Genomic DNA, 16,937 nt, shown 5'->3' with positions numbered 1-16,937 from the left:
AATGCAATGAAATCTCATTGATCAGAATTTACAACAATTTAGTCTGAAAGGAGCTGGCACTGTCTATGAATAAAGGTTTTGCTGTGTAAATTAAGAAGGTAATACTAATTGAGGTGGAGACCTTTATAGCCTATTTAACTGAATCCACTGCTTTAAAGCATATTTATAGCATTGATTTGCATAAAATCCTGTTAATTAAAATTGCTTTTTTAAAAAAAGGAAGCAAGATCTCTACTTGGTAGCAATTTCTTAGAAACCGCGATTTCCATAGGAATTTGAAGCTGGTATTTATTTGAAATATGTTTTAAGATACACATTTTGCAAATTGAGGCTGGCCCCTTCTTCAATATTTAGGTCAGCAAGGTTGCACATTCCTGGAATCTAGGTACAAAGGTTTGAGAAAGAAACCCAAGAAGAGTCTAAGTACTCTGAATGAAACAGTAGCAGAGAACTTGTCAGGTAGAGAAAGAGGGAGACACACTGTCTAACGGCTAAGAACAATGTTCTCCAACTGAGAAATAGCAATTTCAGGAAATTTGTACATAACTAACATGAAAATCACATCCGAAACCTGAGAATGGAAAATAATATCCTATTATATCCAGTTTCATTGATTCCTAAGTGTTCCTAAGTGTGTTCTTTCTGACGTTTTTAAGATGAAAATATTTCAAGCCTACTTCTTGAAATTGCAACTATAATTTGAAAGAAGGTTCTCAACTAGGCAGTTTTTAGGTAGACGTACTAATCAGGTTTTCCTGATGTGATGAATCAAGCACAAGGCTTTCCTTCTCAAAGGAAAAATGTCTCCACATAGAAGTGATCTTTCATTGGCACAGAATTAGTCTTCTGGCATCCCATGAGCTTGTTTTCTTAGAAGTGAACTTCTGACTAACAGTTTCTAGGTGAAACTGTGGCAGCACTTACAGAGCATATAGATTTAGATAATGTACTGTTACTAGACATCCACTTTTAACCATCCAGTGCTTAGGGAAAGAAAGACCAAGAAGCTACACTTCCTTGTAGACCAAAAGCAGAGAAGAGGGCAGAAAGTGAAGGAAGAAATTTCTACATATTGAGGTATAGAGAAATCATTCTGGCTTATACATGATTTAACAAACTTTATGCTAACTAGAACAATCTGTCTCTGGCCTGTCAAACATGCATTGTACATCTGATTTAACCATGTAGAAAAAGAATGCATTAAAAAAAAAATGGAGTAACTGTGGTTCAGGCATCTAAAATGGAGCCAGGCAGCTATTGTGGATGTGGTTTCAGACACGTTCCCGCGTCACTGAGACTTGAATTTTCTGAACTTTATCAAACTCAAGGACACCACCAACCATCCTCAAAACAATATCAGCTAAGAGCGGCCAGCTGCAAACTTATGGTCTCACGGTCTGCCCTTGTAACTATGCAACCATTTCAGACCTCAATCAATCCTTACTTAAAAACACGCTTACCTCTTGCCAGTTCTAATTCTTGATAAAAACTCATGTAACTAACTGGAACCTTGCAGTTTTTGCCTTTATAAGCCTCCCGCATTTCATAGTCTGGAGGGATACAATTCTAGTGCTTCTTGAATTTGTGTCTCCCAGGCTGGCTATAGTCCTCAGTTTGGCTGGAAAAAACTCTTTTCTATTCCTGCTATTAGATTGTTTATTGATTCTTTCCATCAACAAACAGAAACAAAAGCTTCTCTCTAGTTTGCCTGAGTTTATCCTTTCCTAAATATGGAAATCTGGACCAGCAATGTGTGTCAGAATAGACTCAGATAAAAATCAAATTGCTTCACTGATTTCTGGGTGTATCTTACCTACTTTCCAGTTTTTATTTATAAGCTCCATCCCCCAGGTATATGTGGTATTCATTCCACACAAGGTGAAAGACCATTGCATTTTGGAAAATCTTTGAAAATTTGGTCAAGAAAGTCAGCCATGCTAGATAGTTTCCCGTGGTTCCCAAAGTGTGGTCCCCAGAGCAGCAGCATCAATATCACCTTGGAATTTGTTAGAAGTGCAAAATCTCGGGTCCTATTCCAGACTGACTGCATCAGGAACTCTGTAGGTGGGCCCAACAATCTGTGTTTTTCCAAGCCCTGCAGGTGATTCTAATGTGAGCTAAAGTTTGAAAACCACTGGTTGAAGGTAAAAAATCCACATAACCTGCAGCAGAAACCCTCCAGTACACTGAAAAAATCTGGTCAGTCTGATTCAGTGGTAATGTCTTAGAAGTACTATAACTATTTTCATAAGACTGTGCCCTCATCTTAGGCTCCTGGTGACTTTTAGGGAAATAATTAAACCAAAAAATGTGAGGTCATTGTGGAAAAAATAGAAAATACTACACAATAAAATATAACCATCTTTATCAATACAGATATTCATGTAAAATATATTTTAAAAAGTGGACTCATAATATACATACTGCTCTTGTTTTAGTCTCTTAACAATGTATTTTCTTTTTTTATTGAAGTATAGTTGATTTACAATGTTGTGTTAATTTCTGCTGTACAGCAAAATGATTCAGTTATACATATATATATACATTCTTTTTCATATTCTTTTCCATTATGGTTTATCACAGGCTATTGAATATAGTTCCCTGTGCTATACAGTAAGACCCTATTGTTTATCCATTCTATATATAATAGTTTGCATCTGCTAATCCCAAACTCCTGCTCCTTCCCTCCCCCACCTCCCCTCCCCCTTGGCAACCACAAGTCTGTTCTCTATGTCTGTGAGTCTGTTTTTGTTTCGTATATAAGTTCATTAACAATGTATTTTCCATTTTACAGAAGAGAAAATTGAAGACTAGGAAGGCGTATATAATAGTTTATCTCAGGCCCTAGCTAGTTAAAAGTAAGGACTAGGATTTGAATCCCAGCAGCCTCATCCCAGAGCCTTTGCTCTAAATCATGGTGCTGAGCAGCTACATTATAACTTTGTATGGCTAAATAATATTATGTTAAACAGATCTACCAAGTATATTCAATCACTTTCCTTGCTGGAAATGCCTCATTTCCCCAATTTTTCTATTATCAAATACAATGCAATGATTATTCTCGATCATACATCATTGAATACTTACTCAAAATTTTCAAAGCAAAATTTCTCAAAATGGAATTGCTGAGTTAAATGGCTTGCAGTTGATACATTTTCAAATTGCCCTGCAATTTACTCTGTCAATAGTATATAAGGGTGCCCTTTTCTTCATTCCTTTGAAACTTTGGGATATTATTTTCTGTCTTTTGCCAATTAGGTGAAAATAGTAACTCTGTGTCTTAATAATTTTTTGATTATTTAAGGGGCAGAATATTTTCCACAAGCTCATTGCCCATTTATATTTATTTATTTTTCTTAATTGTCCATTTATGTACTGGATCTACTTTTAAAAGTAAAACTTTCATTTAAACTAGAACATACATAGAAAATGGGAAACAAATTGTACATATGGAACTCTATGAAGTTTCATACAGTGAACTCACGTAACTGTATCAAGGTTAAAAAAAAAAACAATATGAACAGCTTTGCCCTCTTTGGTCACCATCCACCTCCCCCAAAGGTAACGTACGCATTCTAAACAGGGGTGATATTGCTTTCAAAGAGGTGAAAATTGGTTTTTGGAGGGGGAATATCTTACTCTATTTATGTGTAAAGCAGAGATATCCATGTACTACATAAACAAATATATAGTGTATCTGTGGTATTCAAGTATCATGAGAGGAAGTGATAATGAAAAAAAAAAGGTTGAGGGACATCACACTATCCTACTCTGTAGTTTTGCCCGTTTTGAACTTTGTCAAAATCTTGGCCCACTTCTTAAACTGGGATGTTCTTTTCCTTTTGATTTGTAAGCGTCTTTACACGTTAAGAATATTAACATTTTGTTAAATATATGTGAATAAGTTTTTCTAATTTTGTTCTTTGACTTTTAACTTTGTTGACATTGGTGTTGGTTTTTGTTTGTTTGTTTGTTTTGTTTTGTACAGCAGTTAAAATTTTTCATTTTGTTGGATCTTTTCCCTCCATGTTTCTGGGAGAGCTTTCTCTGGTTCCCTCGAGTGTGAGTACACAGTAGACTACTGTCTGAATCAGGCTTGTGAAATCTGAAGGGCAAACAGCTGTGGTTACTGGTTGGGTTGGGAGCAAGCTGTCTCTCCTAACAGGGAGAGTGCCTGTTTTCCATGGACCTGAGTGGCCTATGTTGCAAGGAGTGAGCCTGAGCATCATTTAAAATGCATCCCTGCCATGTAAGAGGGCATCTTGCCAGGTGAGGTGAGTCTTGCTGGAAAGACTGGAGGTCATTATGGATTGTAGAATGGAGGGGTGATCAGAAGTGACAAGCTAGAGAAGAGGCTGCTGTGGTCTGAATGTTTGTGTCCCCCCAAAATTCATGTATTGAAAACCTAATGTCCTAAATGATGGCATTTGGAGGTGGGGTTTTGGGGAGGTGATTAGGTCTTGAGGATGGAGCCTTCATAAATAGGATTAGTGCCCTTACAAAAGAGGCCCAAAGAGCTAGCCCACCCCTTCTGCCATGGGAGGACACATACAAGGAGAGGTCTGTAACACAGAAGAGGCCCCGCTTGACCATGCTAGCTCCCTGATCTTGGACTTTCAGCCTCCAGTAAGGTGAGGAATACACTTCTGTTGTTTATAAGCCACTCAGTCTGTGGTATTTTCTTATATCAGCCCAAATGCACTAAGACACAAGCATTGCTCACATAAAGGGAGATGTAGCCTGATATTTCTAGGAGGGCCTTTACCAAGGAACACACACAAGTGCATCTTGTATTTGAATTGTCTGAGTAGTTTTATTCTGTTCATTTGTTCATTCATTCATTCATTTAGTCATTCACTCAGTTTCAATTTTATTTATATAGTTATTTCTGGCGGTGATTGCTTTTGTTTTTGCATTGCAATTGCAAATGCATTTGCAATTTACCTAAGTGTAACTTACCTAGATACAATGCGTGAGATAGGAATCTGGCTTATTTCCTTATGTGATCAGCCAGTTATCACAAAACTAATTGTGATATAATTGATCCTCTTCTAGCTGATTTGAAATGTTGTTCTTTTTATATACAGATGAGTGGAACAAACTGTCTCTAGACTTTCGGTTGAGACCTCCCACCACCCATCTTGTCTATTAATGTCACTGGATTGTGTTCAATTTACGTATTCATTTTAAGGAAGATTTGATCGACTTGTAATACTGAGCCATTCCCTTCTAGGATATTGGTGTCTCTCTCTGTTTCTTTCAAGTATTATTTTAGGTCTTTTATAAAAATCTTAGTTTTCTTCAAATAGGTTCTAAACATTTTGTAATGAGGTGGATGGACCTAGAGTCTGTCATACAGAGTGAAGTAAGTCAGAAAGAGAAAAATACCATATGCTAACACATATATATGGAATTTAAGAAAAAATATGCCATGAAGAACCTAGGGGTAAGACAGGAATAAAGACACAGATCTATAGAGAATGGACTTGAGGATATGGGGAGGGGGAAGGGTAAGCTGTGACAAAGTGAGAGAGTGGCATGGACATATATACACTACCAAACATAAAATAGATAGCTAGTGGGAAGCAGCCACATAGCACAGGGAGATCAGCTCGGTGCTTTGTGACCACCTAGAGGGGTGGGATAGGGAGGGTGGGAGGGAGGGAGACACAAGAGGGAAGAGATATGGGAACATATGTATATGTATAACTGATTCACTTTGTTATAAAGCAGAAACTAACACACCATTGTAAAGCAATTATACTCCAGTAAAGATGTAAAAACAAAAACAAAACCCAAAACCCAACATTTTCAAAATAAGCTTATTCCCTAAGTCTGTGCCATTTTCCCTCATATTTACTAATAATATTATTTTCCCCAGTATATCCTCTTATTGATTGTTGATTATAGACTTTCTGAATTTAAAAAATTAGTGGTTTTTGAATGTAGCTCTTTATTGAATTCTTTATTAAATGTTTATTATTTCTAATAAATTCTTGATAGTTTAATATGTAAAATGGAAGAAAATGGACTAAAACTCTGTCCCTCCTGCTCAGCAGCCCCTCATCTCTACAGTGGCCTCAAGAGCAGCCCCTTCTGAGGATCACTTCACTACTCACAGATCATGGTTTAAAAAATAGAGAAAGGAACAACCAGATCATCTACAAATAATGGTTAGATCACCTCTTCTTTTATTGCACATATATTTCTTATTTTGTCACATGGTAGTTATTCAATAAATATTTATTGATGTAAGGAGTGAAATATAAATGAATAATTATATTGCTTAGTACTTCCAAAGGTTATTAAAATGGTGGTAAAAACACATCTTCATCTTTTCCCTGACTCAAAGTGAAAGCTTCTAGTAACTAGAAGTTTCATCACAAAGTGTAGTACAAGTCTCATTGTTTGAAGTAGATATTTTTTATTCCATTCAAGAATCTCTTATTTTTATTCTATTAAAAGTTTTATAAGGAATGGATATTGAATTTTATAAATGTTTTAGTGACATCTATCAAGATAATCATATGTTTTCCTTCTTGGATCTTTCAAGGTTACAAATTTTCTTATTGAACTCACTATCCTTATAGTCCCTGCATAGAACTACTTGATCATGGTATCATGTTACTTGACTATGCTGCTGAATTTGCAATGTCAATTTCTTGTATAATTTTCTTCCCAAGTAATATTGTCTTATAATTTTCCTTTTATTAAATGCTCATTTGTCAAATTTTGGGATCAGGGTTATGCTAGCTTAGTGGTTGTCAACTCTGGCTGGTCATCAGAATCACCTCTAGTGACTTATTAAAATTTAGGTGCCTCAGCCCAATAGAAATTACTCTTCTCTAATTTATAAGTTCCTGTTTATATCTTTAATAGTGTAATACTTTTGCTTTCCTTTTATTCCTTACTCCATTGGTTGTTAGTTTACTAGCTTTGATCTTACTTCTTTAGTAAAGTAAGAATACACATTTTCCTCTGAGTACACAACTAGTTGGATCCTATGGTGTTCTCATAATTGTTAGTTTCTAAACATGATGTAACTGTAACTTCATTTCCCTGTTGATTCAAGAGTTACTTATGAGAGAGCTTTAAAAGTTTCAAGTGATTTTTAAAAAGGGTTCATTTCTAATTTTGGTATTAATTTTTAGCTTTATTTCACAGTGGTCCAAGAACATGACCTATGTAGATTTCACTTTTTGGAATTCAATGAGGTTTTCTTTGTGCATAATATATAGTAAATTTATATGAAAATTCAATAAATATTTAAAAAGATATTGTCTACTGGTAATATGTTTTAAAGTTCAGCATTCAATATATAAATATTAAACTAAACTCAACAATTACATTGTTAACGTCTTCTGTGTCTTTATTTGCTTATTTTTTTGTCTTCTTCATTTTTCAAGGACTGGGAGGAACTTTAGGGTTTCCTATCACTATCTCACTTTTTATTTTTCTCACTTTTGTTTTTAAACAAGTATGTTAAGTTGACCCATATGATTTTTGAAGCCTCCCATAATTCATTGTCCTACTAATTTCCAGTTTGTATAGAAAAATAAAGAGCCATATATGTCTCTGCTGTGTTACTTAATGCACAGAGGCGATAGGAGTTGCATCAATCTTCATTATGGGCTCTCCACATAATTTTTATAAGGTGAATCTCTCCTTATGTTTAATAATTCATACACTAAGCTTAACTTCTGCTTTCCTTTCTGTTTGCATTTGCACCACACCTTTAGGTTGTTTGTTTATTTATCTTTAAAGTTTCAGTTTATTCTTCACTTAAAGCTTAATTCATATGAAGGAAGAACAAGCAATTCTGCATTGACTTTGCGTTAGGGGTGGCTGCATGAACGTCTTCCACTGTTAAATCAATATATTCAAACAAACACCTTCCACATACAGCAAAATTAAATAGTTCTTTCCAGTAACGAAACTCAAAGATCATATGTAGGAATATCTTGCATAATGAAGTTTTACTGATTGTTTTTTTCATTTTATTTACTTATTTATTTAGGCCAGGCTAAGCAGCTTGTGGGATCTTAGTTCCCTGACCAGGGATCAGACTCGGGTCTTGGCAGTGAAAGCGCTGAGTCCTAACCACTGGACCACCAGGGAATTCCTGAAGATACTACTGATTGTTTGATGTTACTATTCAGACATTATGAACAATTTTTACACAACTCTCAATCTTAGTGCTAAAAATCTAAACATCCATGTAGTTTTAGAATCTGTTTCTAAACAAATTATAGTAGTTATTCTAGCGTTTTTCAGCTAAGACAGTTAATCTACAGACTTTGCAGCTAAAAATTTGAAGGCAAGCCAGCTTAAAGAGTACCAATTTCAACACTTGATAGGCTGTTCACTCCAGAGGTCCCTAATTCACAATGTAATGTCACACACACCTAAACTCAAAAATTTCTAATCTTTCACAACACATTAACAACATTATTAAAACAAAACAAAACAAAACAAAACTAGGTTGTAATTACCAAAGATGTCACATAAGGCATGCAGTTTCAGGGAGACAGCCCGGATCAGGGAGCATTCTAACAAAAACCAACATGAGTATAGAAGATAGGAATTTAAAATGTGTCAGATATTTAAATGCTTGATGATGACTCCGATTTGCCATTTCACTCTGTCTCATATTTAGGATGTATGAAAAGCACAATCATCCCACCCATATCAGCATGTGAAATGTTAAATCCACCCACAAGAGGGTCAAAGCCTCCCCTAATTCCATATTCTGCTATCTTTTAGTTGTACAGAAAAGTAAACAGTAGCACATCATTTTACATCTTAAAATATCACTTAAAATTCTGTACATATCTGTCTGGAAATGTGTCATTTCCAGTTCTATTTTGGGCCTAGTTTTAACATTTGCAGGTGTAGATTTGGCAAACAACCTTATTCTAGGGCACTTTTTGCTGCTCCTTCCACTGAATTGACCTCCCTCTTGGGCACTGAGGGTGTTTTGTTGTTGGTTACAATGGGGAGGTGGAACCAGGTGCCTGGCTGGGACCTATCTTTCTGCTTTTCATCCTTTGGAATAACTTTAATTTAGTTGTATTTATTTTTGATTACAGCACATAATTGAGTTTAGTTTTTGGCCAAGTCTCAGTCCTTTGCTTCTAGTAGGCAAATATGTTCTAGTTATATATTTTTGGTAAAAATAAAATATGTGATCTTTTATCCTTTTACTATATTTTATTTTTATTTATTTATTTTTTACTTGTTACTTTTTGTTTGTGGCCATGCTGTGCAGCATGTGGGATCTTAGTTCTCTGATCAGGGATCGAACCCTCACCCACCCTGCATCGGAAGGGCAGGGTCTTAACCACTTGACCGTCAGGGAAGTCCCTTTTACTGTATTTTATGTGTTTCCTCTTGATTTCTTTTTCATTGAATTTTCCTATTTTGGAATATGATTTCTGTGTTCTTTTCCCCCTGGAACATTGGAAACTACTTTTGAAAGCTCTAGGAAGTATTTTAAGTGATTAAACGTCCCTAAACATTTACTTTGGGTTCCTCAAGAAGCTATTTTGGTTACTAAAAATCTTAAGCCTCTATATTACCAAAGTTTCACTGTTAGTCCATTGGCCCTGTTAAATATTTTCTTAAGGCTATGTAGTATACATTTTCCAAAAGTTACTTGTATATCTTAAAGTAAATGGCATTCAAAACTATACAGCAGAAACTAACACACCATTGTAAAGCAATTATACCCCAATAAAGATGTTAAAAAAGAAACAACTATATTACCAATTCTTGACTGCTATGTTCAGGTTACAATTTATCTTGCAGAAGACTTTCAGATGTACCCTGTTTATTCATTTATTTTTGGACTGCTTATATTCTTGTTTTCAGTTCTTCTATTTGCCTAAAATTACTGTGGGTGGTTTCTACCTTGCTGTCTCACTGTTTCCTTGGAAGCTGTTAAAATCTTCCTAGAGCTTGAGCTGGAGAGCTCACAATGAAGCAAGTAAATATTAAAAGCCCAGTGATTCAGAAGGATGAGTAGGTGGAGAAAGCATGTAGGCTGTAGGCAGTCTAAACAGGGATCTTCGTCTCTGCCTGGTTTCTCTGGGTTTGTTGAGTCTGCAGAATCGAGACCCTTATTCCATATCTGTCTTTACTGGGAGCAAACCATCGCCTGTGTCAGGCTGCCTCTCTTTAGTTTCTGGTGCTGTGACTGGGGACTGTTCTGTCTCAGTGAGTTGGGGGTCCTCATCTTCAGGAGTGTGTTTCCTGATGAATAACCCTTGTATTTGGTGTCACCAGCACCAGAGGCAACATCCCCAAAGGTTGCTGCCTCCGTGTCTCTTTTGACGGTGTGTCCTTCCAGTCTCGGTCCCACCTCCAAGTAGGGTCCTGTGTGTGACCCAGCTCTTCTAAAGGAGTAGAACCTTTCTTCCACTCCCTGCTTATTTCTCCAGCCCTCATGAGTCAAAATAAAGATACCGTGTCTTTCCTAAGAAATCTGGGCAACTACTTATACACTCTGGAGTTTTAGTTAAGTATTTACTGGCTATGTGGATAAGAAGGTGATTTTGTTCAATCTGAATGGCTGTTTATTGCACAGGTCTGAATAATTACATGCTTTTAAAGGCCTTCTGCCAAGGGGTTATCTGAGAGAGGCATGTGGCTCATTTTTCATGAATGGTAAATCCATTTTTAGCAGATTTACCTCTGATTCTTAGGCCTGAAACTGACCTAGTGAGCTCTGCCTGTATTATCCTGGTTGGGAAACTGCTTAGTAGGAAAGCTGAGCAACCCCGGGAGTTAGGATGGGTCATCGGCCACTATAGGCACATCACTGAGTCACTGTGGTCCTCAGTTTCCTCCTCTGGAAGATGGGAATAACACCACCTGTCCTGCCCCGCACAACATGGGGCTTTGTGAGGAACACATGAGATAATATAGGAGGAGAGAGTGGGCCAGGAAGAGCGAAGCAGGCCACAGGAACAAGCTTGCTCTGCTCATCCTCCTGGAAGTGAGGGGAGCAGAAGTTTCCTTCTCAAAGATCTTACTCCTCTAAGAGAAAAATGTTTCAGCTAAAAAAGAAATAAATAGGCAGTCTGTTTCATCTTTACCATTCATTCATTCATCATTCATTCATTCATTCATTCAACACAAGTCAATAAGACCCATTCCTCCCTTCATGGAGCTTATGTTGCAGGAGCAAAGACAGGCAATATACAAGTACAAAAGCAAGATAAGTGATAGGCATCATTAAGAAAAGTGGGAGAAAGAGCCAAATCCAAAGGAGAAGTTGTTGTTCAATGGGTACGAAGCTTCTGTGATACAGGACAAGTAAGTTCTAGAGACCTGCCCTTTCACACAGTTCCTGGAACAATTCTGTACTGTGCCCTTGAACATTTGTTAAAAGGGTAGATCTCTAAATACAGAATTACTAGGGTTTCCCCTGAAACTAATATAATATTATAAGTCAACTTTACTTGAATAAGTAAAAATAAAATAAAATTTTATTTAGGGGAAAAAATAGAAAAAAGGATCGATCTCATTTAAGCATTCTTACCATAAAAAGGAGGGCGATATGACACTTTCTGAGGTAATGGATATGTTTATCACCTTGATTGTGGTGATGGTTTCACAGGTATATGCATATGTCCAAACTCATTAAATTATATATACTAAATAAGTACAATGGTTTTCTTTGAATAGCAATTGTAACTCAAAAAAGCTGTTAAAAAGAAAAGAAAAGTGGAAAAGAAAAGACCCAGAAAAGGACCAGATGGAAGAGGCATTGTAGCTGCTTTTTTAGATAACGTGGTCAGGAAAGAACAATTTTTTTTTACTCTGGAGAATTAAAATCTTTAAAAACTGCCTAGTAAGAGCATAATGTTTGAAATTTCCAAAAAGACCGTTATATACCTTTTCCTTTTTGTGTTTTATAACAGCATTTTGAGGCACACCGTCTAGATATGATCTAGATTTGAGAAGTAGCCACAAGGAATCTGAGACCCAACTGGAAAAAAATTTCAAAATAGTGAATATACGTACCCATTTCATGTCTGGTGCTGCCCACGCCCAGGCCATATGTCTCTAAAACATCCTTTACTGTTTTCATAGATTCATCGTACTTGGCTGCCAGGCCAAGGAAGTTATAGGAACCCATATTGATGACATTTTTGATGATTCTTCCAGTAAACCTGCAGAGAGAAGGGCAGGTGAACACAAAGGGTTTTCTCATTTAATATCATCCTAGTGCTCCAGAAAAGACTCTCACAAAGAGACCTTGGGTTTGGCCCAAGTCACATCTTTTCTTTTTGATTTGCCTTGTTGTCACCACAAAATGATTTGTCCTTAGAGGAGAGTCACCTCATAATGAACCTGGGCAGAGCATTGGGAAAAGGTTTCCAGGCCAGGGAGTATTACTCAGCCCTGATTTGTCTTGGGTGCTTGCTTTCGTGACACCTGTGCTCTGGTTTAAATTTCAGCAAGGACTTTCTAAATCAGAAAGAGCCATGGTCATCACTGGCTCCCTCAGCAGGAAGTAGGAGGGTACAATTTGTCAATAAAGCTGAAAAGGACTCTTCCCGGCTGCCTCTGTGTATCCTGCACCTTCTGCCACTGATTCCTCTTTAATCGCAATACAAGTAAGCTGCCCTTGGCAACTTAATTATTGTGACTTCTCCCATTGGCATCATGAGGGCTTGCAAAGGGCTGAATGATGGAAGAGCAGCTGTTCTATTGCTTTGTGTTTTTTTTCAGATCTGTGATCTGGTGCCCATGCTAGAATTTCCTTGAAAGCATTTCTTTCAACCAAGCCCCTCCAGGTGGCCGCCTCACCTAAACGTCCAGTTGTAGTCATCTGACACCCTCTCCATCACATCAAACAGAGGCCCCGGGGCACTGCAGATGGGCCGGTTCCAGTTGTCTCTGATTCTCATGTAAAGGTTCCGTGTATAAAAACTCTCAAAGCTTTGATACAGCGGCACAAAATCCTGTAATAACAGAGGCAGAAGTTTACCTTTGGTCTCTCGCTTTTTGTAGTTCATTTGCAATTGAGCACTAAAAGACACGGAGGAACCATGAAAATATTCCATCCGCAAATATTTTGAGTAAGGTTGTTGGGTAAGGGGTTGGGTGGGGTCCACAAATAACTCTATGAGTCCTCCACCTCCAAAGAACTTACATTTTAGTGGGGGAGGTAAAACCTGTGGCAAATAAAAGTAACAAAAATGACAGCAAAATACAAGTCCCCAAATGAGTGCTGGAGACAACGAATCCCAGTGTTCCCGAGAGGGAGAATTGAGCTTGGGAACCTTCTTAGAATTCAAGAATAATGCCATTTCCCACAACGGGGATGGACCTGGAGATGATCATACTAAGTGAAGTAAGGCAGACAGAGAAAGACAAATATCACATGATATTCCTTATATGCTGAATCTAAAAAAAAAAAAGACACAAATGAACGTATTTACAAAACAGAAACAGACTCACAGACTTAGAGAACTTACAGTTACCGGGGGGAAGGGTTGGGGAGAGGGATAGATTGGGAGTTTGGGAGTGACATGTACTCTCTGCTATATTTAAAATAGATAACCAACAAGGACCAAATGTACTGCACAGGGAACTCTGCTCAATACTCTGTAATAAGCTAAGTGGGAAAAGAATTTGAAAAACAACAGATATATGTATATGTATAAAACTGAATCACTTTGCTGTATACCCAAAACTAACACTACATTGTTAATCAACCATACTCCAGTATGAAATAAAAAAAAAAAGATCTGGTCCAGAGAAGAAGGCCTGCTTTGAGGGTACAGTTCTCCTATTCCTCTGCACAGGTGAGCTTCCTGCCTCTGTGTGGGTGTATTTTCACCCCAACCCATTCCTTTGAGCACCAGTGAGGTTTCTTCAGGAGCAGTCAATGCCTTCCAAAGGTCACTGTCTTCTAGTCTCAGGTAAGCCTCCCACAGTTTTGTAACTATACCAAAAAATGAAACTGGACTAGATATTGCAAAAACAGAAGCACTGCAATGGGGTATATCCTTATCTAGCTGTAGATTTAACTCGTCACATGACCAACTCACTATATTTTTCTTCCTGACACAAAAGGCTAAGTGTGAAAGTGAACCCCAGGCCACAAGGACACAATCATTTTTGGGAGCAGGATATAGGAGGGTTGAACAAAACCTAATAATGCAGCCACAAAAATGCCTTTGTTTCTCCTACAATATGACACTCTTTCTTTTTCCACTGTTAAGCTTGTAGGGTACCTTATCATTTTCCAAGTGTTATAGATATAGCAATCCTACTTTTATAGACAATTCAACAGAAAGTCAGAAACTCTGAGTGGACAGATTGGGATTTGTACCCAGTTCTATAACCAATGCTCTTTTGAATAAATCATGCTGCAGGGATAGGTATTTAAAAGGGATTGAAGAGAACATATCCATGGCACATTGTGAAAAATACTACCAAATTAGGAAAAATACTACCAAATTTGTCCCTTCTTTTTTTGGTTTAACTACTTGCCCATTCAGTAGCAAATAGAATCATGGATTTGTAGAGAGAGAAAGAATCATTATCAATCGTAGTTTTTCATTTGTGCCTACATTGACGCTTCTGTTCTCACCTAATATTTCTTTTTTATCATTATTTCCTCTTGAGAAACAGCTGTTTCTCCTACCAGCGTTGAGCTCAGAATAATAATAAAATATGTTTGTGTTTTCCCTTTTGTTGGGAAGGGTAACTGTAGTATAGACAGTTCTTTGAAGTATGAGAAACACAAAGTAAGGATGGCTAAATTTAATTTTTCTTATTAAGAAATTAGAGGAAGGTTGAATAAAGATAGCAGATTTAGTGCTTGTATGTATTCTACCAATCATCTAAAAGCTCTGTGAAATGACAAAAAGTAGATACTTAAAAACCAAAATAAATTTATAAATCATCAATGAATCAGAAATATTGAAGGATCACAAAAGATAGAACATAAATAAGATCTGCTCAATGCAGAAATAAGACCACAGGAAACCGTAGCCCTAAAACATTTGCAGAGAAGACTGGTATGGACATACACTAACTGTAGGGATCCTTAAAGCCAAGAGTCGATAACTACAAGAAGTTGATACCCTGGGTGATTAATGAAGCAATATCTCTTTGTTCTTCTTTTATTGGGTTAATAAGTAAGAAGCAGTTGCATTGTCCACAGCACAAAGCACTGTGATGGGCAGCAAGAACTGACTGGAAGAACAAGGCCCCACTGTAGAGAGGTGGGGAGACCACACGGCAAGAACACAAGCCCCTGGTCCAGGCAACACATTCCATTTTCTTTCTACAATCACTCAAGACAGGTGAATGTGTAAGCAAATAAGGATTCCTAAATTAAAAAATGAGCATAAAACAAAACGTCATCACTATTACAGGAAAACTAGCACAATAAGCAGCACCAAATTCAATAAGCAGAACTGACATTTAGTGAAAAGACTTCATAGAGCAAACAGAAAAAGAATTTAAAAATATGTAAGTAACGTGTTTAGAAAGACACAATGAAACAATGGATCCTTTTAAAGAATTAAACGTTCAAAAGTACAATGAACACAGCTGAGAAGTAAATTAATAAACTAGCATAGTCAGTTGACTAATCATTCCAGGACAGAGAAAAGAAAATATGAAGGAAAAGTCAAGAGATATGAAGGGCAGATTCAGAAGGTCCAATATCTCCCTAGAAGGATTTGCAAGATTGAAGGAAGGAGGAGAAGGAGGAGATGAGGTGAAAGAGGAGGAAAAGGAAGTTAAAAAAAAGGAGGAGGAGGAGGGGTAAGTTCCAGAGAGGAAGGAAGTTTTGAGTCCTAAGATGTAAATAGTCTATCAGGTCCTGAATAGAGCAAATAAGGAAAAACCCACGCCAAGCTACATCCTGGTTAAATTTCAGAAGTCAAAGGGAAGAATCTCAAAAGGCTTCAGAGAAGGGAGAAAGGCAGTTTATAGACAAGGGAATATGAATTAGACTGCTTCGGACTTTTCTTAGGTGACAATGGTGGAAAAGAGTATGAGGGAACATTACTTTGAACTTAAAATCCTATAATCAGCCAAACCAGCAAACAAATGTGAAAATCCAGGTAAAAACTTTCCAATATATGTAAGAAGCCTTGAGTTTAATTCCCTTTTCTATAATAACTGAGCATGTACCTCAATAATACAATGAAATAACTATGGAGGAAGACAGATGCCAGAAAAAATAGTGAGTGAAGAAACTGATGGAAGATGGTTTAGCCCAAGTAGTGTTATATTTGTAGTATAAAGAAACAGAAACTAAAAATTCACAAATAAACGACAACATGGAGAATGGGTATGTGGGAGAAAGAAAGCGCAACTTTATTAAATTCTTCTCCTGGTCAGGGGAAGACTCTAGTTACTAAATAATGGTAACTAAATTGTAAATATATGTGTTAAATATTCTAAGAGGACCATTAAAAAACCAGTGAGGGATATATTATATATAACTACCTAACAGGGACAAGGAGAAAAAGGGGAGGGGGAAGGGTAAGCTGTGACAAAGTGAGAGAGTAGCATGGACATACATACACTACCAAATGTAAAATAGATAGCTAGTGGGAAGCAGTCGCATAGCACAGGGAGATCAGCTCGGTGCTTTGTGACCACCTAGAGGGGTGGGATAGGGAGGATGGGAGGGAGATGCAAGAAGGAAGAGATATGGGAACATACGTATATGTATAACTGATTCACTTTGTTATAAAGCAGAAACTAACACACCATTAAAAAAATAAATAAAGTTGTACTAGTTTCAGGATTACAGCAAAGTGATTCAGTTATACATATATATATATATATATATATATATATTCTTCTCAGATTATAGGTTATTACAAGATATTGAATATAGTTCCCTGTGCTATAGTAGGTCCTTATTATTTATCTATTTTGTATATAGTACTGTGTAT

At 36.9% G+C, this 16,937-nt stretch overlaps 1 protein-coding gene across 1 annotated transcript in view; it reads right to left on the bottom strand.

Annotated features, from left to right (window-relative positions):
- SPTLC3 (serine palmitoyltransferase long chain base subunit 3) overlaps nt 1-16,937 on the bottom strand; it is a 133,630-nt gene that overhangs the window by 92,357 nt on the left and 24,336 nt on the right. The window contains exons 4-5 of the mRNA XM_029222292.1: nt 12,817-12,971; nt 12,028-12,176 (exon numbers count right to left, since the gene is read on the bottom strand). Coding sequence (XP_029078125.1) covers nt 12,028-12,176; nt 12,817-12,971 — 304 coding nt within the window. The remainder of the gene's footprint in view (nt 1-12,027; nt 12,177-12,816; nt 12,972-16,937) is intronic.

Source organism: Monodon monoceros, unplaced genomic scaffold (assembly GCF_005190385.1).
Source record: "Monodon monoceros isolate NGI ecotype Baffin Bay Population unplaced genomic scaffold, NGI_Narwhal_1 Super_Scaffold_13, whole genome shotgun sequence".
NCBI lineage: Eukaryota > Metazoa > Chordata > Mammalia > Artiodactyla > Monodontidae > Monodon > Monodon monoceros.
This window is presented reverse-complemented; position numbering and strand designations above follow the sequence as displayed.